At 63.5% G+C, this 27,615-nt stretch overlaps 1 protein-coding gene across 1 annotated transcript; it reads right to left on the bottom strand.

The window, feature by feature from the left end:
• Positions 1-82: 82 nt before the first annotated feature.
• TESC (tescalcin) lies at positions 83-27,615 on the bottom strand. The gene is made up of 8 exons (XM_056131060.1): positions 27,416-27,615; positions 12,200-12,269; positions 6,814-6,894; positions 3,898-4,037; positions 3,760-3,821; positions 3,082-3,189; positions 861-908; positions 83-244 (listed from the first exon to the last, which is right to left on the bottom strand). Exons 1-8 carry the CDS (start codon positions 27,471-27,473, stop codon positions 167-169), a joined length of 645 nt encoding a protein of 214 aa, XP_055987035.1. The 5' UTR covers positions 27,474-27,615; the 3' UTR covers positions 83-166.

Genomic DNA, 27,615 nt, shown 5'->3' with positions numbered 1-27,615 from the left:
CTGCCGTCCCCCCCCCGCCCCCCAGTGGCCGTGAGGAAGAGACGGGACCACGGCATTAGCAAACCCTCGCTGTGGTTTTATTGGAGATAAAAACCGCGAGGCCCCGTGCCGCCCCCACAGCAGCGGGCGGGGCTATTTACAGTAGGAGCCCGGGGCTGCCCGGCGGTCAGTGGCACAGGGTGATGGTCTCCATGTTCAGGAAACGCACGTGCATCTTGGTCTCGATGTCAATGCCCTGCCAGATCTGGGGGGCAGAGTGCTCAGGGGGGCATCCGGGTCCCCGCCACACCTCCCCCCAACTGCACCCCCTGAGATGGAACTGGGCAGGGGGGCACCCGCTGCAGAGTCTGAGGGTCTGGACCCCCGCCTCCGCCTGCCAGAGCTGCCCCATCGAAGCGCCGAGAAAACGCCCAGGCCACCTGGAAAACACCCAGGTGCTTCCCAGGGTGCCTGAACCTTTGCCATCAGTTTGAGCATCACTGAGACCATTTCTACCCCCGGGATGGACACACCGTGCCCACGCGCATCTCTGAGCAGAGGCCCCCCAGACACCTCCCCCCCCACACACACAATGAGCCCCCTGGACTGCACTTAGCGGAGGGTGGGGGGAGGGCAGGAAGGCTTGGCCTGGGGTGGGGAGGGGGAAGCAGAGACCCCCACCCGCTCCCAGCCCAGCAGCGGGCACACTCCACCTGACCCTCTGCTCCGTGGGAGGTGACAGCCCTGTCAGAGCAGCCACCTGTCCCAGGCCAGGGGGTGAAGGGCAGAGCCCGCCACACGCCCCGAGGTGCCCAGCCCTGCCCGCCAGCCTGCCGTCTCCTGGGGTGACCTCCATGTGCCCCTGCTTCCCCCACACCCACCTTCAGAAAGTCGTCGAAGGTGATCCCCTCGTAGACCTGGTCAGGCTCCTGGGGACAGAGAACACGGCAGGTGAGGGGTTCCCCCCAGACACCCCCGCACGTCAGGTCATCTGACGCTCAGATGACCAGGAAATGGTTCCATCACCTGCGGCCAGAGACTTGGCGGGCATTTCCCCAGCAGCCTGCATGAATGGGGGCCACAGCCAGCAATGCTCAGGGGGTTACTCTTGGCTCTGTGCTCAGGAACTCCTCCTGGTGGTGCTTGGGGACCACATGGGGTGCCAGGGATAAAACCCATGTGCATGGCAAATGTCCAGCTCCGAAACAGGATTTTTTTTTAATTTTTATTTTTTGCTTTTTGGGTCACACCAGTGATATTTGGGTTCCTCCTGGCTCTGCACCCAGGAATCACTCCTGGCGGTGCTCGGGGGACCATATGGGATGCTGGGAATTGAACCTGGGTCAGCCGCGTGCAAGGCAAATGCCCTTCCTGCAGCGCTATGGCTCCAGCCCCCCGAAACACAATTTCTTAGAGACTCAAGTCTCCGCAGCAAATTAGGGCTTGGTCTGGCTTTAGCTCCACCTCCAGGCGGTTTACCCTGAACCCCAAAGTCCACTGCGCTGGCCTCACCAGGCGGCCAGGGACAATGGGAGAGGAAGGGGCCGGCCCTCCTCCCCCTCCTCCCAGTCACCTCTGCCCCCTTCCCAGCCACGGCGCTACCCGTCATCTCACTCCATTGCGGGGTGCTGTCCTGTCACGCCAGCAGATCACGCCCCCAGCCCAGTGGGGAAAGGGCCAGGGAACAGCCAGCACTGGCCGTGAGTCACTGATAGCACCGGGGGCCGCCCTGCCGGGCCGTCCCTCTGCCACTCTGTCCACTCACTGCCTCGCCCTCGTGCCCCTTGCGGGTGGGGGGCAGCAGTCTGAATTGAGGGGAGACCGGCCAGGAGGGGACACAGGTCTCAGAGCCCCTCTGACCAGGGAGCAGACAGCAGCCCCAAGTTGTGCTGGGCCGGCAGGGTCCCCCCGTGCCCACTGCAGTTCCTTCTCACCTCCATGCCCTCCCTGGGTGCATGGCTGCAGCTTCTTGGGCATTTGCCCTTATGCTATAGGGGGCTGGAACAACAGCACAGCAGGTAGGGTGTTTGCCTTACATGTGGCTGACCGGGTTCGATCCCCGGCATCCCATAGGGTCCCCTGAGCACTCAGGAGTGGTTCCTGAGTGCAGAACCAGGAGGAAGAACCCCTGTGCATCGCTGGGTGTGACCCAAAAAGACAAAAAAAAAGGAGTTTCCCCATCCCCATGTGGAAGAACCGCCCTGGTCCTGTGGTTCTCTGCAAGATGGAAGGGGCTGCTGACCTCCATCCCCTGCTCCTGGGGAGCTGCAAGCACCTCTCTGGAGAAAGCATGAGGCCCTCTAGGTCCGACCTTGGGGGTCACTGAAGTGGGGAGACGGTCGTGGGCTGTGGTGGGCAGTGAGCATGCCGAGAGGCCTGGTGGTAGCGGGCACACCCCCTTTCCCCCCCCGCCCCTGCAGTCACGGGTGTGCTGGACAGCCCTGCAGGCCATGCTGGTTCTGTGCCCATCTGCAGCGCCCGCTGCCAACCACCCACTCTTGCAAATTCAGGGAAACTGCCGTCTGGGGAGCTGGAGGGCCATGGGGAGCAGGACATGGTGATCCAATCAAGCGGGGACTGGCACACTGCCCAGGGGCTTGCTGTCCCCTCATTTGCTGAGTGGGGTGGTGCCGCCAAAGCCAGGAGTCCCCGCTCCACAGGGGTCTGAGCGGGCAGAGGACACAGGCCAGCCAGGTGACCACAGCACCCGCCCCTGGGGCCTGGTCAGGGTCTGCCGAAGCCCCAGTCCCCCCAGGACGCAGGACAGTCCCTACAAACAGCCCAGGAGCGGTGCCAGTCTCGGCCTGGGGTTCCCCGCGGCTGCCCGGTCGAGGGGTCAGCGGGGTCTCCTGCCTGCCTGGGCCTGCAGCGCCTGTGCTGAGCCGCCCGTCTCCCGTCTGCCCGGCCCCCGGGTCAGCCCTTCCCAGCCCCCAGCAGACGCATGAACTAAGGCCTCAGGAGCTACACCTGGCCAGGCCCCCCTAGCCCGCCTGCGCGCCCAGCCTGGCTCTGGGGGCGGTAGCGGGTGTCCGACCGTCGGTCACAGGGCCGGCAGGAGTGGACGCGTGGGGTCTGGGGTGCCCGCTCCTGGAGGGGGCTCACCATCTGGCCCACGCAGACGCTGGCGGCCTCCATCATGGCACCGTCCGCTATGGAGCGCGCCGACTCCTTCTCGATGTGCGGGTTCCCGGACAGCAGCTCCTCCACCACCTGGAGGACGCACACGCCGGTGGGCAGGGCCCACGCTGGGGACAGCCCGCAGGGCTGGGAGCACGTGGCCCCATACACGGAGGGGGCGTGGCAGGGGCGGGATCCTACCAATGGCAGTCCGCAGGGGGCGGGAGGGGCGTGGTCCGAACCAATGGCTGTCCGCACAGGGTGATGGGGCGGGGCCCATATTTGGAGGGGGCGGGGCCCATGCCGGTGACCGCCCACAAGAGGGCGGGAGGGACGTGGTCTGAACCAATGGCTGTCCGCACAGGGTGATTGGGGCGGGGCGCACTTTGGAAGGGGCGGGGAACAGGCGGGGCCCATACATCCCACACGAGATCGGAGCGAGGTCCAAGCCAATGGTAGCACCCGGCGGGTTGCTGGGGCGTGGCCCACAAGGGGCGTGGCTCAGACGGCCTCTACCATTGACAGCCCACTCTTGGGCAAGGGGCGTGGCGGGGCGGGGCCTATCCGTCAGCGCCCACACTTGGGCAGGGGAGGGCGTGGCCCATTCGGTCCTGGCCCAAACTTGGCCGGGAAGGGGCGTGGTAAGGGCGAGGCCGTATTTACATTCCGGTACTCTTCCAGGGTGATGCGCCCGTCGCTGTCCGAGTCGTACATGTGGAACAGAACTGGGGGCGAGAGGGGGGCTGGGTCAGCCACGGTGCAGGGGCCAGGGGCGGGCTGGGGGAGGTGGGCACCACGCACATCTCAGCTTCTCCTTCCGGCACAGCTCCACCTGCTCCTCGTCCATGCTGGTGTCGATGGGCCGGAAGTAGGACATGATGGTCAGAAAGTCCTCGAAGTTGATCTCGTCGGCCAGGCCGGTGGGCCCCCTGCGCAGGTTCCTGGGGGCGAGGGGCGGGGGCTGGAGGTGAAGGGAGAGCCGGCGCACAGGGCCTTGGGGGCGCGGCTGGGCCAGGACCTGGTGGCGGTGGCCTGTGAACTAGGTGGAGGAGGTTTTTAATTCTCATGCTTCTGGGTGCCGGAAACGAACTGAGGGCCGCGGACGTGCCCTAAAGGGTGCACAACGGTGTTCCTAGCAGGTGTGAGGCCCTGGATTCAGTCTGCACTGCATAAGCCCCAGCACTGCCTGGTGTACCCTGTTAAAGTGGGAGGGAAACTGGGAAAAATAACTTTATGAGACGAAACGCAGATTTCAGGAGCCCGGGATAGCTCCTGACATACTAGGTGGAACCCTGGGGTCACCCCACACAACAGGTGGGTTGTTTGGGGTCCACACTGCACCACAAGCAAGTGTGAGACCCCAGACTATCACAGCACAGCAATGGCGGGCAGATAAGCAACCCCAACATCAGGGGTTAGGGGCACGCGCTTTGCACGCCAGGACCTGTCTGATCCCCGGCACTCTCCAACCCTCCAGCACTGCCAGCTGTGGCCCACGTGGCCCCGACCCCAAAATCGCATTACCCCAGCTGTTCCACACCCTCAGACCCCCAGCGGGGAACCACATGCCTTAGTTGGCCAAGTATTGCTGGGAGTGACCCCCAGGCCCCAAGTGTCACTGAGAGACCCCAGAACCCCAGTTACAGCTCACAGACATCCAGCACGTCCACTTATCCCCATCTGGCCTGGGAACGTGCTCCTGGCAGCACTGAGCCTTTGTGACAGATGGGACAGTGCCCCAAAACTAAGACACCGACTCCCCGGCTGTCTCAGGGAGCATGGGCCCCAGGTCCCTCTCGGACCCAGGAAACTTCTAGGGCCGTGCCCTTCTGGAAGCTCCAAAGGAATGGCCATGCCCCACGTGGAGTCAAAGGGCAAAGCACACAGACCTGGCGAAATGCCCGGTATGCTGGGTGCCACATGGGTGAGGAGGGAGGGCACCACACGTGTGTGTGAAGTGGCACCTCCTTGCCGGCTGAGAGGGCTGTGGGGAGCGATGGCCGCGAAACACCCAGTCTCGAACCCTCTGCAGCTGGATGGCGGCTGACAGGCTGAGGGTGCCCCGCCTGGCTGGAAAGTACCCGGGAAAGCACCAACCCCCACTCTGGTCAGGGCAGGGGAGCAACCCCCACAGCCTGGATCCAGCTCTCGCTCTCTTGCTCTCTCTCCCCGCCCTCCCTCTCTCTCCCCTCTCCCTTCCTCTCCCTCTCCCTTCCTCCTCTCTCTCCACTCTCTCACTTGCTCACTCATCACTCTCTCTCCCTCCCCTCTCCTCTCTCTCCCTTCCTCCTCTCTCTGTATCTCGCTCCAAATCCCTCTCTCTCTCTCTTCCCTCCCTGTCTCTCTCCCCCCCCTCCCTTCCTCCTCTCCCTCTTTTTCCTCTCTCTCCTCCTCTCTCCCCTCCTCATTCCCCACACATGGGGAACCCCAGGCTGGGACAGGGCAAATGGTGAGTGCACTGGTCTAGTCCCACCCCCTTTGAAACCCTTTCCATGGCATAGCTGAGCCACCCTGGGGTCCCGGAGGCTGTCGGGTCCAAACAGTCCTAAAAATAGCCCTGGGCTTATCAGCCTCCCTCGGGTGCTGCCTCACACATCCGGCTGGTGGCTACAGCGGCCACAGGAGAGATTAAGATTAGCTGGAACAGTGTGGTCGGCCCCCGGGAAGGCAGGCCTGTGTCTAGCTCACCAGTCCCTGCCTCCACAGTGTCCTCAGAGCGGCCAATACGGGGGTCCCTAGACATTGAGAGGGGTGGGGAGGAGTAGCTCAGGGAGTTTGTGTTGGGAGCCCAGCTTCCAACCGCACCAGCACAAGGCTCCCCCCAGGGCAGCCATATGGCCCCCAGAACACAATATAGAACCAGAAACACCAGGACAGTTTTCCTGGCCTGGAGCCAGCCCAACCTGTTCTCCACCTTCACTCCCAGTACGGGGCCTCAGTCACCCTGCGCAGAGCTTCTGCCCCTCCGGGCAGCCCTACCCACCACGGCCCTGGGAGCAGGTGGGGGGCACCATGTCCCAGCAGAACCAGAACTGGGCACTGAGGCTCTAGGGTCCCTCTCATGCCTGCCTGTCTCTGCTGCAGAGCCCGGGTCCGACTGGGTCACTGGGCAGGCCGCCGGCCCTGGTGTGTGTCCACTGTTGTGTGTCCACCCTTGCCCTGCAGCCGAGAGACATCCCATCTGCTCCCGGGGAGGGGGGTCTACTCCCATGCTGAACAGATGGGGGCCTCAGCCCAGACTGGACCTCTGTGCTGAAAGGTCTGCCAAGGCCGTCCCCTGTGCCTCAGTTTCCCTCTCTGGAAGGCCAGGAAATAAAGAGAAATAAGCTCAAAATCAGCCCCACCCCCTGCTTGGGCCTGAGCTGGTCTGGAGCTCTCGAACTGCAGCCAGCCCCTGCCCCACCCCCCACTCCCCTGAGGGGTATTGGGGGGGTGGGGGTCAAAGCCCGCAGTGGTCAGGGATAATGCTGGACTCTGTGCTCAGGAGTGACGCCTGACGTCAGGGGTGAGATGTGGGATGGGCGTGTCGGCCAGCGCAAGGCAAGTGCCTCCACCCCTGCACCATTTCCAGCCCCGAGCAGCTGCCGGACTGATGGGTCACATGCTGCCTCTGGGGAAAGTCGGGGCGGGGGGGGGGGGTGGTGAGGCGCCCCAGCAACCCAGCCCGGATGCTGCGCAGACTGCCTGGCCAGAGGACTGTCCCGGAGAAGCGCCCACCTGTTGTCGAAGAAGGCGCGGACGATCTTGGTGCGGATGGGGTTGAGCTCCAGGTCGGGGATGCTGTTGAAGTTTTCCTTGCTTAGTCCGTTCCAAGCGCCGGGAAGGAAGGGGAGAGCGAGAAGGCAGCGGTCAGCGGTCATCATCGGGGACAGAGGTCTCCCAGCCTGTGCTCCCTGAGGCTGGGGGGCGGGGCAGCAAATACCCAGTGGCCAGCTCCCCTCCCCTGCCCTCCGAGAGGCATGAAGGTGCCCATATAAAGACTGTGGACACCCGAAAACGCAGCCACAAAATGTGCACCCTCTTCGCAGGGGTCAGCGGTGCCCCCTGCCTGTGCCAGCCCTCCCAGGCAGGATGGTGGGACAGTAGGCCTGGAAGTTCCCAGAGGGGAGCATGTGACCTGATGGTCCAGTTCCTGGGTTTCCCCCAGGGGGTCAGGGTGAGTGTGCCCAGTAAGAGAGGCTCCCCGTGCCCCCAGGCCAGAGCCGCCACCGTCCGCCTGCACACACAGACTCTGAGCCCCCCGGGCAGACCCTGAGCACACTCCCGGCCACAGCGACAGAGGCAGCAGCCAGCGAGAGGGGGCAAGGGGCCGGGCAAAAGGAGGGCACGGGGGGTCTGGGCTTTGGGGGGGCAGACTGAGCACGGGGCACTACCGGGACAAAAAATTCCTGCTGGGACCTTTCCAAGGGTAAGACTTGGCGCCTGTGAACCGAACTCCAGCCGCGCTGGGGAAGGGAACAGCGCAGGAGACGGTGAATTCCGAACCCATCACGGGGCACAGTGGCTCTGGGGGCGGGGGGCGCGCTGTCCTGCCCGCACCAGGCCGGCCTTTGTTCTCACAACCTGCTTCCCGCTCCCGCTTCTCTTCTGCTCCCCGGACTGTCCCGGGCAGTGACCCTGGGCAGGACCCACGGAGATGCCGGGGAACACGCGGGGGTGGCAGGGGAAGGTCCTTGGCCCTCAGCTGGACCCGGGCCTCCCGCGGTGCCCGGCCTTCTGGCTCGCCCTGAGAGCCCTGCCGGAAGTGGCTCCCGAGAAGCACCATGTGTCCCCCCCATCGCCCCCTACCCCCAGTTAAGGCAAAATATTATCCCAGGTGGGAAGAGTCCACAGAATTGGAACTCAAAGCTAGAACCAATCCTGGGGCAGGTGCCAGTAGAACAGGAAAGTTCTAGAAACAATGGCGGGTGCTGGGGCTGCCCAACCCTGACAGATGGCGAGGCTCAGGACCCAGGGCCCTGGAGTAGCAGCCAAGGAATGCCACGTTCTGGACTCCCGGGGGGAGGGGTGGGGGCATGTGCACAGTGGCCGGCTGGGCACAGTGGAGGTGGGGGGGGGGTCTTCTTGGTCATAAAAGCCACGAAGGGCCGGAGCGATAGCACAGCAGGGAGGGCGTTTGCCTTGCATGCGGATGACCCGGGTTCGATCCCCAGCATCCCATAGGGTCCCCCGAGCACCGCCAGGAGTCTTGCCAGAGCCAGGAATAACCCCTGAGCATTGCCGGGTGTGACCCAAAAAGTAAAGGGGGGAAAAAGCCACACGGGGACAGGGCGTGAGAGGGGACCTGCCTTGGCACAGCAGCCTGGGACTGATGCCCCCCATGCCTGGGTGTGCCACTGTCAGGGCTGGGAGCCAGCTGGGGCCCCAGAGCCACCTGTGAGATGGGGGGCATGAGGTGAGCCCACGAATGAGACTCATCTGCATCCCCACCCCCCGACACCAAGAGTGTTCCCTGATTTTCGCTTGTTTGCTTGGGGGCCACCAACAGGGCTTCCAGCCCGGTGCTCAGGGGCACCCTGTGTCCCCCACCCAGCCCACGGGTGTTGGGGGCAGCATCAACCTTCTCTGTGCTAAGAGCCTGATGTCCCTCCCCTGTCAGCAGGCACTGCCCCCCATTCAAGGAGGGGAAACCGAGGCAGAGACGAAGAAGCACCTGGGAAGGACGCCGAGGACTGGCTCGGGGGCCCACGGGGGCTGTTCCTGACTTGCACTGTCAGCTTGCTCTACGGAGGGCTGGGCTGGGGGCAGAGGTGGGGATGCTAGAAGCCCCATAAATTTTCCCCATAAATTTTGGTTTCACCCAGCGCCTCCGCTGCTGCCACTGACCCCTGGCCCCGCCCCAGGGGCTCACTGGGCTGGTCAGACCGGCTGGGGGGGAGGTACCTCTGCCAGGCCTGGGGACAGGGACAGGCCACCACTCCTGAGCTGGAGCAGGACAGGGACAGGTGTGGGAAGGGGGCAGGACCTTGGGACAACCCCCTCCCTGCCCCGAGAGCTCTTCTGGTCCCCCTGCTCAGGGCAGGACACGACACATCAGCGCCCCACGCCCCTGCGGGTGATGCCAGGATCCCCCACTTCACAGGCGAGAGGAGGCCTGGAGAGGTGGCGTGACCAAGTCCAGTCCCACCCCCGGCTGGAGGGAGGAGAGTCCTGGGGGGAGGATCAGTAGGTAAAGAAGCCCAAGGTGGGGGGCTCCCCAGGGCCTTGGGGCGAGGATATAAGCAACCCCCACAGTGAGGACCCTCCCCCGCTGCCTCCCTGCACCCTGACTTCAGGCTTCTGCGGGGGGCTGGCGGGAGAGGGTCCCAGTTTCAATCAGCTGCTCTGAGGAATGCCAGCCCACACCCCACCTCTGCAGGTTTGTGGGGGGACAGGGCTGACAGGGGACGGTGGGGTGGACTGGGGGACGTGGGACCCAGGGCAGCCCGGGGGCCACCTGCACTGTAGGGCACGGGTCAGGGGAGGCTTTGTGGCCAAGGTGACAGGGACAGAGATGGGGGAGGGGCCTGCACCCCCAGGGGCACTGGGTCCCGGGACCACCTGCGCTCATCCCCTGGGGTGGGGCGTTCCTGGCATCAAGGCCAGAATGTCACCAGCACCCTCCGATCCACAGGGCACCCATCCGCCCCCCCACCTGCCTCTGCGAAGGACACACTGGGAACCTGCTTTGGGGGAGGGAGTTCTAGAAGGCTCTGAGCGGATACTGGCTGGGTGGCCTCACTGAAACTTCTGGGTTTTTTCTTTTTTCTGCTTTTTGGGTCACACCCAGCATGCACAGGGGTTCCTCCTGGCTCTGCACGCAGGAATTACTCCTGGCGGTGCTCAGGGGACCCTATGGGGTACTGGGAATCAAACCCAGGTCAGCCACGTACAAGGCAAACGCCCTCCCCGCTGTGCTATCGCTCCAGCCCTGAAACTTCTTTATTGTTATTGTTTTGGGGGCCACACCCAGCAGTGCTCCAGGCGTCCTCCTGGCTCTGTGCTCAGAGCACTCCTGGCGGGGCTCGGGGTCCACTTTCGCCTGGGCCAGCCCATCTGCAGGGGTCCTTCCCGCGGGCCCTTCCCGGCAGCTTGGGAGGGAGCAGAGCAGGGGCAGGGCAGGACGTGGTCACTCCGATGCCCGCTGCATCCCCTCACTGAGCTTTACTTTCCCTCCCGTGGAACGAGGAGACCTTCCAGGGGGGGTCCCTCCGAGCACGAGTCCTGCCCTGCCTGGCCTGTGAGACCCTGGACGCGACCTCCAGCTGGCCCACGTAGAAGGTGCTGGAAGGACGCCGGACTTGGTTAGGGGCAGCTGCTGCTCACCGGGATCGCGAGTCCCAGGGTCTCCCCGGGAACTGAGGGCTGCTAGCAACAGGCGCTCCGAGGGGCCACATCCACGCGCTCCTCCCTCCTCTGCTCTCCCCGTGTCCCCAAGAATGCGCCTGCCCTGACAGCCTGTCGCCACGCACCAACTTCTCCCTCACACCTGCTAAGCCGCACGCACGTTCAGGATGGAGCCCAGGGCTGGGGGAGGGATGGGCTGATTCCTGCCAGGAACAGAGGCTGGAGGGGTCATCACGGACCAGGGCCATGCGGGGGGGGGGGGGGGGAGGAGGGGCGGGTTGGGTAGACTCTCAGAGCCTGTCCCTGCTAATGGCCACAGGCATGGCCCTGAGGGGCCGGGGTGCCCTGGGGTGTTGGGTTAGGGGCTGCCCCTGGGGCCTCTCCATTCCCCAGAGCCCGAGGCAGGGCGGCTGTGGAAAGGGCGAGTCACGGGCTGAGAGACATGCCAAGGGGGCTGAGGGCAACCCCGTCAGGACCCTGGGTGCTCGGAGAAACCGCAGCTGCCCCCACTCACCCTCCCAAGCTCCCCCACCCCTGGGGGCCCCCAGCCATCAGCAGCAGGAAGGGGGTCAGCCCATGTCTGCAAACCCGTGACCCCACTCAATGTGTCAGTGTCCCGGCGTCACCAGCCGTCTCTAACTGCTCAGACCCGAGAGCTGGCGCCCGGCCCGGCCTGGGTCTCCCTGCCTCAGCTCTAAGAGATACGGAGCAATGAGGGGTGCAGTCACACACAGCCAGTGAGATGGGGGGGCAGAGACGGGCCGGGCCAGGTCCCCGTCTGGGTGCTCGGGCTGAGGTGCTCCTGCACCCGGGAACCCCCTGGCACCCCCACACTCCCACAGCCCTGGAACGGAAAATTTTCGTATTCCCACCAGGACAGTAGCATTCAGTAGGGACTCGAACATGTGACCCCCCAGGGCCAATGAGAAGCCAGGTGGCTTCTTGCTGGGCTCTGCCCTGTTCTTCCTTCCCGGGGCTGAGGGATGGGATTAGAGGGGTCCGTCCCCCGGTCGCCTCGGATTCTGCCGTGAAGGCCATGGCTTTGATTGCAGAGGGGGTAGGAGCCCGGGAACCTGCGGCCTCTGAGCTCTGGAAACGGATGCAACTCTAGCCTCCTGAGCCTCCGTCTGGACCCACAAGATGCGCGGTTCATTTACAGGCCACTTTCCACAGAAGTTTCCGTGTCACTTGAGTGAAACGTAAAACCGTTTCCTAGGAAGGAGCCTCTTGGGGCGGTCGAAAGCCCCAGCCCGTCTCGGGGAGACCCTGGGCGCCTCCTTTAGGACACGGTGTCTGGGAGGGGCGCGGCTTGGGGTAGATTTGCTCGCCCATGCCAAGCTTGCTCACCGACCCCCGACATGACCCTCTGCCCGCCCGGTTCTGAACCACACAGACCCCATGGGAGGAGGAGGACCGCGGGACATGGCTCCTCAGAAACAGTCGCGGGAAGACTGTGTCCGGCGGAGTCGGAGCCCCCCGGGGCAGACCCCCTCGAAGGAGAGGAAGCCAGGGCACCCCACAAAGTCACCTCTGGGTGCTCCACACTGCCACACAGCCGGCATCTAGCAGCCCCCTGACCCCCGTCTGGAGCACAATTCCACTGGAGGCAGTCGGGGAGGGGGTCCAGAGAGGCTGTTTGAGAGCCCTGCACCCCCTTCTGCGACCCTTCCCTGACCCCTCAGAGCACCAAAGGAGAGGAAGCGAGGCCGGCTGCCGGGCCAGGCGCCTGGGGACGAGGGCGGCAGGGCTGGGGACCCGCCTCAGACACAGATCGTACCGGATGGTCGGCTGGTCTCCACTCAGCTGCTTGAACCGCCGGTGGAGCTGCTCAATCTGGTCGGAGGAGACTGAGGAAGAGGAGGAAGAAAAGAGGGATCAGGAAGTTACTCCTGCTGCTCCGGGCCGGGGTGCCAGAGCCCCCTCCTGCCTCCTCCCTCCAGCTCCCACTCTCGGCTCTCCCCAATTCTGCTGCCTAGCGTGGGTCTCCCTCCCATAGCCCGTTCCTAACAGCAATTCCCACCCCTGGCACCCCAACACACACACACACACACACACTCCCTCTCCCAGTTCCAGAGACGGGGGTGGGGAGGGCTCTGCCTCCCCGAGAAAGGGGCTTTGTCAGGGCTGGAGTGATAGCACAGCGGGGAGGGCATTTGCCTTGCACGCAGCCGACCCAGATTTGATTCCCGGCATCCCATAGGGTCCCCCAAGCACCACCAGGAGCAATTCCTGAGTGCATGAACCAGGAGCAACCCCTGAGCATCGCCAGGTATAACCCAAAAAGCCAAAAAAGGAAAGAAAGGAAAGAAAAAAAGGAAGGACAGAAGGAAGGAAGGAAGGAAGGAAGGAAGGAAGGAAGGAAGGAAGGAAGAGAGAGAATGAGGTCTGTCCACCCCAGTGCAGGGAACTCTCTGAAACCGCTCCATGGACCTCCTCACTCACTCCAGCCTCTGAGCTAGGCCACTTCATGGCTCATCACTGAAGATCCCATGCTCACACAGCCAGGACTCAGGCACCAGCACGGGGGGCGGCGGTTCTGGGGGACGTCACACGGATCAGAGGGAACTTTCCAGACCCGTGGCGAGGCAGGGCCAGGCCCTCTCCCCTACTCTCCTCATCGTCTCCTGCCCCCTTTCTCCTTCCCTCCTGAGTGTTGGTCAAGGAGCAGAGCACGCGTCAAGCTGGGGCAAGCCTCGGGTCCATCTTTTGCTTGCTTTGCGGCCACCCCGGGCAGTGCTCAGGGCTGACGTCCCGGCCTCTGTGCTTGGGGATCATTCCTGGGGGATCATTCCTCACAGGGAGGGGGGCAGTTCGGAGACCATCTACGCCAGGCATGGAACCCGGGGTGACTGCGTAAGTGCCTTCCCCACTGTCCATCGCCCCAGCCTCCAGGCCCTGGGCTCAGCCTGAGTCTCATATGGCCCCCAAGAATCAGCACGCATGACCCCCCATGACACAAAAAATACCACCACCTTGCTACAAAACAGCAAAACCCCATGTTGGGGAAATGCATACACATGAACTATGTATGTACAACAGGTGGACAGGAAAGAAACCCTAAACTTATGATCATGAGTTCTCAGAGCTGAGCCTGGAGACGCCCGCAGTCCCCACGTTGTGAGTGTCTGAAGCACGTGGAGGTGGGGGGGTGGTCAGGAGCCTGGGCCCGAGGGGTGGCAGAGAGGGGGAGGCGCTCTGTGGCCCACCAGGTTTGCTCCCCATAGGGTCCCCAAGCCCCCTCAGGAGCAGAGAGCCAGGATTAATTCCTGAGCACCACAGGGGCTGGCAGAACACGGCTGAGCACTGCGCCCCCCCCCCCCACACACACGGTACTCAAGCCTTGAGGGAGCCATTTCCCCTTTTGCAGAGAGCAGGCGGGGGCCAGAGAACTTCCTGAGGGCCACTGAGAGTGAAAATGGAGCCCAGGGTCGGACTCATTTTGTCTGGTGCAACAGGTGAGGGGGTTTTCGCATGCTCGGGTGAAGCTCCCACAGGGGAAGCCCGTGCTCTGGTCCCCGGGGCCCTCAGAGGCCCTGACTGGGTTTTGTTCCGTGGACTCCTCCCCTCTGAGTGATAGCAGGCAGCTCCCAAGGCCAAGGTGCAAATTGAAAATGCAACGAGGCTCAGTGGCGCAGGGATGGCGGACGGAGGCCCCAGCCCCATCCCTGGCCGGCACTGATGGAGAAAAATCAGGGTCACGCCCTGAAAATCTCGACCAGAGCTGACAGCCAAAGGCAGGCTCCGAGACAGCAGCCGTGCAGGGCCCCTCCTTGAAAACAGAAAGTCAGTTGAACCCTCCTGACCCCGGTTACAGGAGGTGCCTGGGGGTCCCTGTTCGTCACACAGATCCAGGCCCGGTGGGGGGGGGGTCACAGTGAACAGCTACCAAGATTCATAAAGCTTCACTTGGCTTTATTGTGCCACTGGCCACTCATTCACAACAGTCCTCAAGCCAGCTGCGTCCCGGGCTCTGCCCCACTGCCCGCTTGAGGACCCAACCAGTCGAGGCTGGTTTTACCCCCATTCTAGAGATGGCAACATTGAGGCTGGCCCAAGGTCACGCAGACATAAAAGGGGTTTGTGGATTAAAGTCAGCCAGAAGAAGAAAGACAAATACGGGACGATGTGACGTAGCTGTGGTCTGCAGGATATGGATGACGAAAGGTAAAGGGGGGATTCCTAGACCACCACTGACCCCAGAGCTTAGGGGGAAGGACAGAGCGTGGGAATACAGTGCAGGGAAGTTTACACTGGTGGTGGGATTGGCGTTGAAACATTCTGTGCTTAAAACTCAGTTATCAACCTTGTAAGTCACGGCTCTTTAATTAGATGAGAAATTATTGTTTAAAAAGGGGGTAAGGGGTTTGCAAACTGGACAATGCAATGAACAGTTTCCTGCTAAAGGGTTTCCGACTAGGGTTTCCGCCTTCAAATCACATGTGCACATGTGTTCACATGCACACACGCAACACGTATGCACTGCATGTGTACTCAGGCCCACACATGCATACGCAGGTTCATACATGCATACACACGCAAACAGGCCCACACATGCATGCACACATGAGCCTGCCCCCGGCCCCCCTGCCCTGTCCCGCTGAAGGCCGGGTTAGGGAGACAGACTCCAACCTCTGGTCCCCAAGCCGCGGGGACCGAGAGCTCAGCCCAGCCCCTACACCTGCCCCTCAGCTCTAGGTGCCCTGAACCCCCCAATCTGTCCACCGCACACAGCCATGGACCAAGCCAGGCCCCTCTGAGGCCCCGCCCGGTGCTGCTGTTCCAGCTCCTGTTCCGGCGCCCGCCGTGAGGTCACAGTTGCCATGGGGACGGGGCAGACTCCTGCCTGAAGCGTCCACCTTGTTTTCTTGGTTTTAGATTTCCCCACCTGAAGGAAAGGCACCCCCTCCTCGCAGGGCCTTGGGGAGGGAGCCTGGTGCCTCATCATACTGGGTAGCCACTGGCCGCAGCAATGCTGCGCCCTCAGCGCTGGTGCTCATGCCAGGGCTGGAATGTGCGAGAACACACCCACTGCCAACAACTCCGTGTCAACAGCCATTTGTTAAATCAGGGACCAAGCCAGGCCCTCACACGGTCCTGAGCAGCACCGAGCCACACCCCGGCCCCCGTGTCTCCGGTTCCTGTTCTCTGGGGCCAACCTGGCAGTGCAGAGGGCGGGGTCACGCCTGCTGCCGGGGGTCCTGCCCTGCGGCGCTCAGGGGCACAAGCCATGCCGGCTCCTCTGCGTGCAAAGCACGTGCTCCGTCTCTAACACGCCACCGTCTCCGTTCTACACCAACAATATGATCAACCAATATTCTAGACTGGCTAGGTTTAAAATGGCACCAGAGTCATTTCAGCAGGAGCCAGAGAGCTAGTACAGTGGGTAGGAGATTCGCCGTGTGCGCACCATCTTCGTCTTCTGGTACCACACATGGTTCCCTGAGCACCGCCAGGGACCACTCATGAGTACCAAACCAGGAATAACAACAAACCAACGAAGAACCAGCTTGCTCAGTTATGAATTACCCAGCTGCATCCTCAAGACAGGCAACTTCAGAGCCTGGAAAGTGCTGCGTGCGCCCAGGGAGATAGTGCAGGGCTGGGGCGGGCGCGGGGGATGGCCCAGGGGAAGGTGCTCCAGGCCTGTCCCAGACCCAGGTTGGGCCCCCAAACCACACGGCCTCCTGAGCACCGCTGGGTGTGGTCCTGAGGCCCCAGAGCATCGCCTGGTGGCCTTGGTGGTCCCCAGCTGGGCAGGGCCAAGTGGCGATCAGCCCCCACACTGAAAGGCTGAGAATCGATGAAGTAGCCCTTGGACCTCCAGAGCTCTGCTTGGGGTGGGACTCCAGTTACAGAGAGAGAAAGAGCGTGAGTGTGTGACTGTGTGTGTGAAGTGTGTGACTGTTAGTGTGAGATGTGTGTGTGACTGAGTGTGTGAAAGTGAAGTGCGTGTATGATTGTATGAGTGCATGTGTGTGTGTGAAGTGTATGTGACTGTATGTGAGTGTGTGAGCGTGAAGTATGTGTGTGACTATGTGAGTGTGAGATGTGTGTGTGTGACTGAGTGTGCGAATGTGAAGTGTGTGATTGTGTGAGTGTATATGAGTGAGAAGTGTGTATGTGACTGTGTGTGTGAATGTGTGTATGTGAGCATGTGTATGTGAGTGTGTGTGACTGTGTGTGCATGTGTGTGTTCATGTGTGTGTGGTGCCAGGGACTAACCCAGGCCCTGCATGTGCATCATGTGACTGAGCTGCCCACCCTGGTGTGTCTGTGGATCATTTAGAACCCAGAGAAGTGCTTGCGGCGTCCCCGACCCAGAAGCCCAACAGGCTCCAAAGCATCTGGGCATGAAGCTGGTCTGGGGGTGCCTGTGTGTGCTGGGGGGACGTGGAGGGTCTATTTACAATGAGGGGCAAACGGCTTCCCGAGGGCAGTGTACAAGAGACTCCCCCCACTGAGGAAGGCGGGGAGGATCTCTGATCTTGCTCCTGTTGGAAGCGTCGCAGGCTCTGAGGCCTGGCTGGCTAGGATGAACACTTAAACACCGGATGTTGGGACGGGCGGGGGGGGGGGGGGTGAGACACAGCTGGGTGACATCAGACCGTGTGTCCCTGTCCTGGGTCCCCAGCACACACACAGCCTGGCAGTGCTCCTAGCAGCAGTCCCAAGGGGCAAACCCCCAAACGCCCACCTGGGACCCTACAACAGGCCGCACACGAGGGGGCCCTGGTAGGCTGCACCCCTGGCCGGGGTCGGGGGACACCTCAACCCTGGCCTCACGTGGGGGTGGCTGCACTGGTAACAAGTGCATGGGGCACTTCTCAGGATGTGACCCCACGCGGAGGACATCCTGACTGGCAGAACATCACCATAAAAGGGAAGGAGTGCTGGCCAGGCCACGGGGGCACCGGGCTGGTGCCGGTGACAGAAGCCAGGCACGGAGGCTCCAAGAAGTCCAAGAGACGGGTCTGTGCAGCCGTCGGGGCTGCGTGGGGGGAACGCGGGGTGCCTGCGAGCAGGTCTGGGGTCTCCCCGGGGCCCAGGCCTCACCCCTCAGACTGGGGGGCCGGTATGCACCCCTACTTTGCTCAGTCACCGGGGAAGCAGAGTCACGTAGACCTCAGAGGCAAGGACGGTGCTCCGGAGGGAGGTGGGGGAGGGGCGGGAGGAACCGGGGGACAGAAACAGGCCCCAGGTGCCCCCAAGGCCCCCTGTGGCAGCCAGCCTACCCCACCCGGGGTGCTGGGAGCACTGTCTGCTCCCTCCAGAATCCAGGGGGTGGGGTACCTCGGTGGGCCCCCCAGTGCCTCCGGGACCCTCGTCCATCATGAGGAGGCAGCTGGGGTGGGAGGGGACAGGAATGAGAGGAATAGGGAAGGGCTGAGACTTCCCCGCTGGGAGGGAGCAGGCAGGGGGCGGGGCTGGGGGCACGCTTCCCACTCTCTAGACACCCCCAGCCTGACCCCCCCACAGCCCCCAAACTCTCCTGCAGGCCAGGATACAGCCCAAACAGCGGCCCAAGTTCCGGGGCACTGAGGAAAGTCCCCCTGGGAAGAGAGGGGTTAGAGCGGCCACTCGGGACACCCCATAGCCATGTGGGACACCCCACGTTCCACCACAGATAGTGCGCCGGGGGCTCCTCCCCTGCCTCCTCCCCGGTCACTATCTCCCCCTCTCTGAACACTGTCTGTGTCCCCTCTCTCCCTCCATGAGTGGCCCCTGGCTTAGCAGAGCCGGAGTGCGGGTTGAACCCCACAGTGCCATCTCCGGTACAGAATCAACAAGGGCACCGCCCTCGTCCCACCTGGCAGGACACCCAGGGCAGGGGCTCTGGCCCCACGTCTGCTGCCCAGCAGCCAAGTGGGGGTCCCCGCACACCCAAGGTGACGGAGCAGCCCTGCCTGGACAGATCCAGACACACTCCGAGCAGACACCAGCACTCCCCAGAAGCACCCCGACAACCCCTGGGCAGATGGGTGCCGGCTGCCAAGGGCTGTGGGTGGGGCCAGGACTCACAGGCTGGCAGGGGCCAAAGCCATAGGACAGCAGGGAGGGCCCTGGCCTGGCACACGGCAGACCTGGCTTCCGTCCCCGTCACCCCGTCCTGTCTCCGGGCACCACCAGGAGTGATCCCTCGGTGCAGAGCCAGGAGGGAGCCCTGAGCACCCCAGGTGTGCCCCCCAAAAGACTCAAGGCTGCAGGGCTTAGGGTTTCTTTTGGGGGCAAAGGGATACCGGAGTGGGGAGGGAGCATACACTCAGCCAGCCGTGCCCGCACCTTCCAAGTGGGCCTTGCCCCCAGCACCCCCAAGCACTCACACCCCATGAACGTCCTCAGTTGTCACTGCACCATCTGCTTTGGGCATTTTTTGAGGGCGCCAAGTGGGTGGGGGGAGGGTCACCCCTGGCTCTGCTCGGGGGTCCCTAGGTGGTGCCGGGGATCGAACCCAGGTCCTCCGCGTGCAAGGCAAGCGCCCTCCCGCTATGCTGTCACTTGGGCCCCTGGACTGTGCGTTTTAACAGGCTTCTGACCATGGCACCAGGTGCACGCTGCCCTCGCTGGAAAGGAAGTCCCACCCACCCTTGGCCCTGGACCAGGCGTGAGGAGACGGGCACTGTACTGCGTGGGCCCAGGATGTCCCCGGAGCAAGGATCCCGGGGTACCTCCGGCTCCCAGCTGGCTTCGGGATCTGGAAGGAGCGGCATCTCAGGGCCGCCTGGGGTTGCAGCCAAAGCAATGACTAATCCTGCGGGGGGAGGCGCCCGCCCACCCCGCCACTGCACGCTCGCCCTCACGGCTGCCTCCTATCCGTCTCCGGCCTGCCCCAGGCAGGGGGCCTCTGAGTGCCCACCGTGCGCAGGTCACAGACCCCGCGGGCTGCCAGGATTCTCAAACACGTCCCACGTGCCCCTGGCGCTGGGAGGAAGGTGCCAAGCCCTGTTCTAGCTTCCCAGGCAGCGGCGGCGGCAGCGGGATGGATGGCTGGGGTTTCTCCTACACCTTCCCACCTCCTTCTTGCAAACAGCAGCGACCCAGGGCCACGTGGGCGGTGCCGAGGGGTTCCTGGGCGGAGCCTGGGCTGGTGGAGGGGGGGGACCTGGCTTGGCTCTCAGCGGGCGCTGGCTCCCTGGGGCTGTTCTGAACACAGACGGAGGGGCAGCCGGAATGGACTCTTGGAGAATTATCCTCCTCCCACGGGCAAGATGACAGGCTGGAAAGCTGTTGGGGGGCGAGCTTTCAACGCAGTGTTTGCTTGTCTCCTGGCAGCCCCGGCTGCTGCCAGCGCCCCCACTTCACAGCCATGACAGAACTGCCACGTGCCGGCACTCACTCGAGCCCAAGAACTGCCCCGCACGTGTCGTCTGATTTCGCGCCCACCCGGTGCCTCCCTCTGAGGGGGATTGGTTGTTTTTTTTATTTTTTTATTTTTGGGTCATACCCGGCGATGCACAGGGGTTACTCCTGGCTCTGCACTCAGGAATCACTCCTGGCGATGCTCGGGGGACCATATAGGATGCTGGGAATCGAACCCGGCTCAGCCACGTGCAAGGCAAATGCCCTACCCGCTCCAGCCCCTATTTTTTTTTTGCAGGGGACCCTCTGCTGTCCCAGGGATGGAACGGGGGTCAGCTGCGAGTCAGGCAAATGCCTTCCCCTCTTGCCCTTCCCCTGCCCACCCCACCCTGACGTGGTTCCTCACGCCCAGGTCAGGGAGCAGGAGGTGGAGGCACTGGCCGCCAGGATGATGGGGCTCTGAGTGGCCTCGGCGGTTCCCAGGCCATCTGCCAGGCTGACCACGCCGGCCGCGGGGCAGCGGTGGGGATCCTGGGGCCTGGTGACTTACGCAATGAGCAATGACAGCCGTGCCCATCTCTGTGCCGGGGCTGTGAATCAGGAACCTGGAGGAGAGTGGGCGGGTGGCAGTGTGGGGACGGATCTGGCGGGAGCCGCCTCCAGGAGCTCCAGGGTTCAGATCCAGATTTAGGCTGAGGCCGGTGAGCGAAGCCGGGTGCAGGGGAGGGGCGGGGGCTGCGGGGGGGCGCGGGGGAGGGGGAGGATGTTCAGGGAAAGGGCTCGGCTCCTCCCGATTTCTCTTTCCCGCTGCCAACCCAGGGAACTGGGACAACGCAGAGACGCGTCGTGGAAGCTGTCGCCCAGGGGGAAACTTTTGGGTCCCACAACACCCGGGACGCCAGTCTGGGGAAGCCCAGGACAGGGCAGGGACGCGGGTGCCAGCAGCCCCGGGGCGTGGGGCCCTTCCTGCCACCCAGGGGTGACAACGCCTGGTGTGTCCACTGTAAGGGGTCTCCTCCGGTGGCTCCCCCCAGGCCAGAGCCAGGGCGCAGGCTCTGCAGGCAGGATCTGTGGGCTTGCTCCTGGCTCCCTGCCACACCACACCGCCAGGAGCTGTCCCTGAGCACCACGGGGTGTGGCCCCCAAAGAAAATTAAAGTAAATAAAACACCGGAACGTGAAAAACAGCTTCTCTGACGTGAGTTGGCCAAGGACCGACAAGGACGCGGAGGGGGCAGGTTCGGGAGGGTCAGCGTCCAGCGACACGTGTCCCGGGCACAGGCACGAGCCAAGGGGGGAGGCGCGGGCCGGTGGACAGGCCCCTGGGGAGCAGTGAAGGAAGCCGGCAGCACACCGAGAGCCGGGGTACCCCGCCCCAAGACCGGTGCCCTCTTGCCTCCGGGGGACCATGCCCAGACGGAAGACCCACTGCTGACAGCTGGCCCGTCCCCAAAGGTCACCCCGCAGGACCACAAAGGGCCTTTTGTCCCTGCACCCAAGGGAGGCTGTGACCACCGCCAGAGGAAATCACGGGCTCGACCTTCTGGCTTCATGAATTAGTAACGAGGCGGGCGCCCGCGTGTCCACAGTGCCCGCTGCTCGGCTCACCTTGCCCGGTGCCCTCTCCAGCTCCCGGCCGTCTCTCCAGCTCGGCGTGACAGATGCGGGAGCGGGCCCGAGCCCCACCAGGTGTCTGTGTGCTGGCCCAGAGGGCACGACGGAGGGGCGTCCACTCAGACGCAATCTTGCAGGGGCAGGCGGGCGGCGGGAGGGAAGGACGCAGGGCCAGGCCGGGTCCCCCGGCACTTCGCCGCGGAGAAAGTAGAAATCCTCCTGCTTCTGATGTGAACACCCCCCCCCCGAGATTCCCAGGGAAAGGACTAGGCGCAGACGCCATCCCCCCCTGCCCCCTGCTCCCTCCCAGCCACAGCCATGCCCCCCTCACTGCCCGCCCACCTCTGAGTGTGCCCTCCTGCTCCGCCCCGAAGCCCACGATTCTAGAACTTTCTATCCTATCAGCAGCAAGGTCCAAGCCAGCAAGCACGTGCACGGGGCCACTTCTACTGGGGGACGGGCAGCAGGACCTCATGTGTCCAGTTTAGCCTCACAGACATGAGGGATCCTGTGGCACGGGAGAGGGTCGGTCCCCATGGTTGCACCCAAGGGGCCCCCTTCAAGGCCTGGTCTTGAACTTGAACTCCACACCCAGCATCAAAGGGACCTCACAGGTGAGGTTACCGAGGCTCAAGTTTCCTCCCCTGAGTGGCATTAAGTGATGACTGGGTCCTCAGAAGCGGGTGTCTGGCACACACAGGGGCCCCAGAGGGGCCACAGACCACCAGCCCAGCGACCACAGTGGCACCTGCAGCCATCAGACGTGACCCAGTCCCAAGCATGGCTGAGCGGGCAGTTCACCAGGCAACCAACACCTCCAGAAGCTTCCAGGATCAGCCCCCGCCGGAAGCCTCCTGGAAGACGGGGAGAGAAGGGGTGCTCTGAATGCCCCAGCTGCCCAGGTGGGAAGGCCCTCAGGGCTCAGGACACGGCCTTCCCTCTCTGCGGGAGAATCTGCGGTTTCCAGGTGTGGATTGACTCACGTGGTGGGGTCTCTCTGCCTTCCTCCTCACAGAACTGAGGAGACTGACATACATACATACATACATACATACATACACACACACACACTCACACACAGAGATATACACTCCCACAGACACAGATACACACGCATACACTCACACACAGACACATTCACACACAGATATATACTCACACTCATAGACACACACAGTCCCACATGCAGGCACACTCACAGACACACAGACACACACACACACAGACACACACACACACAGACACACTCACCCAGATATAGATTCGCACAGAGCTATACACTCACACACAGACACATTCACAGATACACACACACATACACACTTGCACATGCAGATATACATTCACAGACACACACACTCACAGACCAGACATACAGATACACACAGACACACACACAGACACACAGATATATGCCCACATTCAGAAACACACATTCAGACACACACAGAGACTCTCAGACACACAGATACAGAAAGTTCTGCAGCAGAAAAGATGGGGACCTCCAGGTCTCGCCCAGCTCTGCAGAAGGGAACAGGCCCAGCTGTGATGCTGCTTAAAGACGGCGCAGTCCAGAGAGTGGCCAGGGTCAGCCTCCTGGGAACCAAGTGGCCCCCAACCACCAGTACCCCAGTAATGAGGCTGAGTGGGGGGTTGGGGGTCAACCCAACTCCATTTCCCAGTCACCTTGGACAGGAGCCCCAGTGTTCTCTGCCATCGGCCGGGAGGTGCCCAGTGCTCGCGGGGAGCCCAAAGGGAGGCCGGCAGGCCCTGCCACCAGCAGCTATTTCCCTAACGAGGTCTGAACTCGCAATCTGGAGCTTGTTTTTCCTCCTCCTTCCTCCTGGCAGCTTCTTGGAGTCTGCACACCCCCGGGGGGGGGGGGGGGGGGGCTGATCCGGAGCCTGAGGAGAAGCTGCGTCCCCCTTCCCAGAATCCCCCGCAGGGACTTCCTCCCCCGCCCGAGGCCAGGAAGTGTAGAGGGCACCTCAGGGTGCCTGTGTGTGGGGGGGTGCTGGCTCCCTGCCCACCCGGAGGGAGAACTGGCCCACGCAGACCGTCCTGCTGCCAGCGAGACCGGCCCAGGAGGGGCCAAGACCGGTGGTGGGCGAGCAGCCCCGGGCCTGCGGGGGTGCCGGGTTCAGCCTGGCGCTGGCGGGCCTGCTTGGGCCCACCCGGCAAGGCAAGGGCTGGGCCAGGCACTCTGGCAGGGCCGGGGGCGGGGGCAGAAGCCGGCTGGTGTGGCCAGTCTCACTCTGCCAGGGGACCCCCGGACGGCAGGATGGGGTGTCCCCCCTTCCGCAGGACAGAGGACCACACGTGTGCTGCTACAGAGGTGGCTTCTCCCACCTCGGGAGCGCCCAGGTTGGAGGGGACACGTGGAGACGGAGGACAGGGGTCGCTTGCTGCTGGACAGGGAGCAGCCAGGGTGGCCCCGAAGGACAGAGACGGTGCTGGGGAGCCGGGCAAGCACCAGAGGCCGTTCCCGGGGCAGGATACCTGCAACCCACATGCAGACTGAGGAGAGAGAACCCCCTGTCGCGGGAAGCACCCCAGAGAAGCCAAGACCAGGCACCCCTCGCCCCGGTGCAGCTGAGACGGGAAAGCAGGGCCCCCGGCCACCCCCGACTCTCCGTCTCGGGACCTGAGCGCAGGGCTGCAGGCCGGGGGCTGGGCCTCACAGCGCCCCTCACACCCCAAGGGGAACCACCTCATCCTGGCACAGCAAAGCTCTCAGGGGGGTCGGCGCCCGCTCCTTCCCAGGGAGCTTCACGGAGGGCCCTGGGGGCACAGCCTGGGCTCCATCCCAGCGGCCCTTCATGGGGTCCAGCACCTCAGCTATGCACCCCCTCATCCTGGTACCCCCTACCACCGCCCACACCAGGATCCAGAGGGGTCACGCAGCACACCTGAAGCCACACGGCGCAGAAGACGTGGGTCTAGGAGATGCCTCGGGATGGGGAGGGACAGGACAGGGGTGAAGGCGCTCGCCCTGCATGCAGCCAGGCCGGGCTCCTCGATGCTCTGGTGCCGCATCTGGGCCCCCCCATCAGTGCCAGGGCTCACTCCTGAGCACAATGCCAGGAACAGTCCCTGAGCACCGCAAGGCATGACCCCAGTTCAGCAGAGGCTGAAGGGGATCTCTCTCTCTCTCTCTCTCTCTCTCACACACACACACACACACACACACACACACACACACACGGTTAAAGTGCGGCCAACCCTCCCCGATGCCCATTTGCACTTGTTCTAAACACCTGAGGCTTATCACTCACTCGTGGAATCCTCCCCCAAACCAGAAAGGGAGAACAGCTACCCTCATTCTTACTGCAGGGAGACTGAGGCACATGGGCCGCAATGATTTGTCCGAGGTGATGTCCATGGCAAGGGGCCCTAAGACTCCCACCTTCACCAGGTGGACCATCAACTCCATGATCTTTGCATGTTGTCCTCCACTTCCACCTGCCCCAGGTCCTTTGCACAAGCTCGCCTCCCCCACCCCCACCCACCAGGCTCACCCATCTTCCTGAAGCTGGCTGTCCCAGTCCGACCTCTTCAGAGACGGCCACCTGGTCCACCCTTAAGAAATATCTTCAAGGCCCTCTGAGGAAGGAGTTCAGGGTGTTTGCACATACCTGAGGCCACGTGATCCGTCCCCAGAGTCCTACACGCACACATGCACTGACCATGTCCTGGAAGCTCTGTGAACCCTGGCATTGCCAGTGAGCTCTGGCTGCACCCCAGCCAGGCTTGTGCGAGCACCTCAAAAAGGGTGCAACACCCCACCCCACCCCAGCAACACAGCTCAAAGGATGTGTGAGCACCAGGACCGGGAAGTGCGCCCCCTGGCGAGTACCTGTGTAAGCACAACTAAAGAAGCACAAACTTCAGAGAGGGTGGGAGCACCCCGCGAGAGCACCCCGGCTAAAATGTGCAGAGATTCCAGCCAGGAGAGGGGCTGAGGAATAAAATCTCACACTGACTACCCCTCCCTCGATGCATGCACCGTCCTCCCCTGGAGCCGAAACTTCAGGATGGCTGGGGAACTCCCTCTCCTCCCCTCCCACCAACAGAGCTGTTTAAAAAATCCTGAAGGGCTGGAGCGATAGCACAGCAGGGAGGGCGTTTGCCTTGCACGCAGCCAGCCCGGGTTTGATTCCCAGCATCCCATATCACCGAGCACCGCCAGCAGTAATTCCGGAGTGCATGAGTCAGAAGTAACCCTGTGCATCGCCGGGTGTGACCCAAAAAGCAAAATAAATAAATAATCCTGAAAGGGGGCTGGAGCAAATAGTGCGGCGAGGTAGTATAGTACTTGCACATGATCATCCTAGGTTCAATTCCCGGCACCACATATGGTCCCCGGAAGCATGGGTGATCCCTGAGCACAGAGCCAGGCGAAAGCTTGGCGCACTGCCAGTATGTGGCCCCAACCCAAAATAATAATAATAATAATTACGAGGAGGGGAGACCCAAGAAAAAAGGCAAATCACGAGCTCTTTCGGTTATAGCCCAGGGATTAGACTTAGACTTCATCAGTCTTTCTGCGTGGGCTGAAACAGTCACCCTTGGTTAATAATGACAAAAGTGAAAAATCGACAGTGTAAGACAGAACAGTGGGGAGGGCGCTTGCCTTGCATGCGGCCAACCCAGGTTCAATCCCGGGCACCCCGTTTGGTCCCCCGAGTCCCACCAGGAGTGATCCCTGAGCTCGGCTGGGTGTGGCTCCCAGAGAGAGAGAGAGAGAGAGAGAGAGAGCTTCCACCAAGTACTCATTACTCTTGTTCCTCGACACTCCCAGAGTCCTTGAGGCAGATGCAGCAATGACAGACCCAGCCTTCGCCTCCTCCACCTTCTCTAACCAGAAGTCCCCCCCCCCCCCACAATACACTCTCCCGAGCTCAGAGGGCCCTTTCGCTTCCTGAAGCTAGAAAGATAAACACGGGAGAACATGCACGCCCTTGTTAAGGGCTGGCTATCATTTTCTCGCCATTCTCCAGGAGGGAGGCCTGTCCCTCCGGGACTGTCTGGGACGGGGAGGGGGTCCTCTGCCACCCCGCTCGCCCCCTGTGCCGTACAGATGGGCCTGGGGGTGGGTGGGGATCTGCACTAGCTTCCAAGCCGACTTCAGAGTCAGCTCCGTCCAAGAAGGCTCAGCAGCTCCTATTCCTCCAGCAGCTCAGAGAGGGAAAGTGACCAGCCCAAGGTCACACAGGCGCCCAGCGCTGCGGGCAGCTTCCCATCGGAACCAGGTCCAGAACCAGAGCCAGTTGGCCACCCCCGCTCCCCGGCCTCCGCAGTCCACCCCCCTCACCCCCCATTCTGCAGGCCAACCCCGCCCGGCCCGGGTCAGGGCTCAGGGTCAAGTTCCCGTTGGGGTTGGCCTCACTTCCCTGCGCTCGCTCGGGGCGCGCCCGGCCGCGGGGCCTCCCGGGGACCAACGCGGGGCGCGCGGGCTCTGCGGGGAAGGTCGCGGGGCTCCGGCGCGGCGCCCGGACGCGGCCCGGGGCAGCCCGCGGCCCCAGGGCTCAGGGCGCGGGTGGCCGGCGCCCGGGTCCCGCCGACTTCGAAACTTCGCGCCCCCGCAGTGCTCGGGGCGCCGCGTCCAGGCGCGGCCGCTCGGGGTGCGGGACGCGCGCGCGCTCGGGGGCTGCGCTCGGGCCGGCCAGGGACGCGCGTCCCGCCCGGGAGCGCAGCGGGGCCCGGTCCCCCGGCCCCGCCCCGGCTCTGCGGTGGCCCGCGGGGCGCGGGGTCGGGGTCTCGGCGCGGGGTCCGGGGCGCGGGGCGCGGGGTCCGGGGCGCGGGGTCCGGGGCGCAGAGCGCGGGGTCCGAGGCGCGGGGTCCGAGGTCCGGGGCGCGCGGCGAGGGATCCAAGGCGCGCGGTGCAGGTGCGGGGCGCGGGGCGAGGGGTGTCCCGCCCCGTCCGGTCCGGTCCGGTCCCGGTCGGGTCCGGTCCGGCCGGGTGCGCGCGCTCTCGCCCCGCGAGCGCGGCGAGGACCCATTCTCAGGAGCGGGACACTGAGGCGGCCGGGCCAAGGTCACCGCGGCTGCCCGGCGTCCCGCGCGGCCCCGCGGATACTCACAGCCCGTCTTGCCCACGAGCTCCCGCACCTCCTCGGACGCCGAGTGGGCAGCGCCCATGGTGCCCGCGGCGGCCGCGGGGGCCGCGGGGAGGCCCGGGGCGCGCGGCGCTCGCAGGCCCCGGGCTGGCGTCCGTTGCGCAGTGGCCGGTCCCGCCGCGGGTCCGAACGGGTCGGGGCCGCGGGGACCGGTCGGAGCCGCG

This window comes from Sorex fumeus, unplaced genomic scaffold (assembly GCF_029834395.1).
Source record: "Sorex fumeus unplaced genomic scaffold, SorFum_2.1 ptg000083l, whole genome shotgun sequence".
Lineage (NCBI taxonomy): Eukaryota > Metazoa > Chordata > Mammalia > Eulipotyphla > Soricidae > Sorex > Sorex fumeus.
Note: the sequence above shows the minus strand (reverse complement) of the source record. Positions and strands in the feature narration are given on the sequence as shown.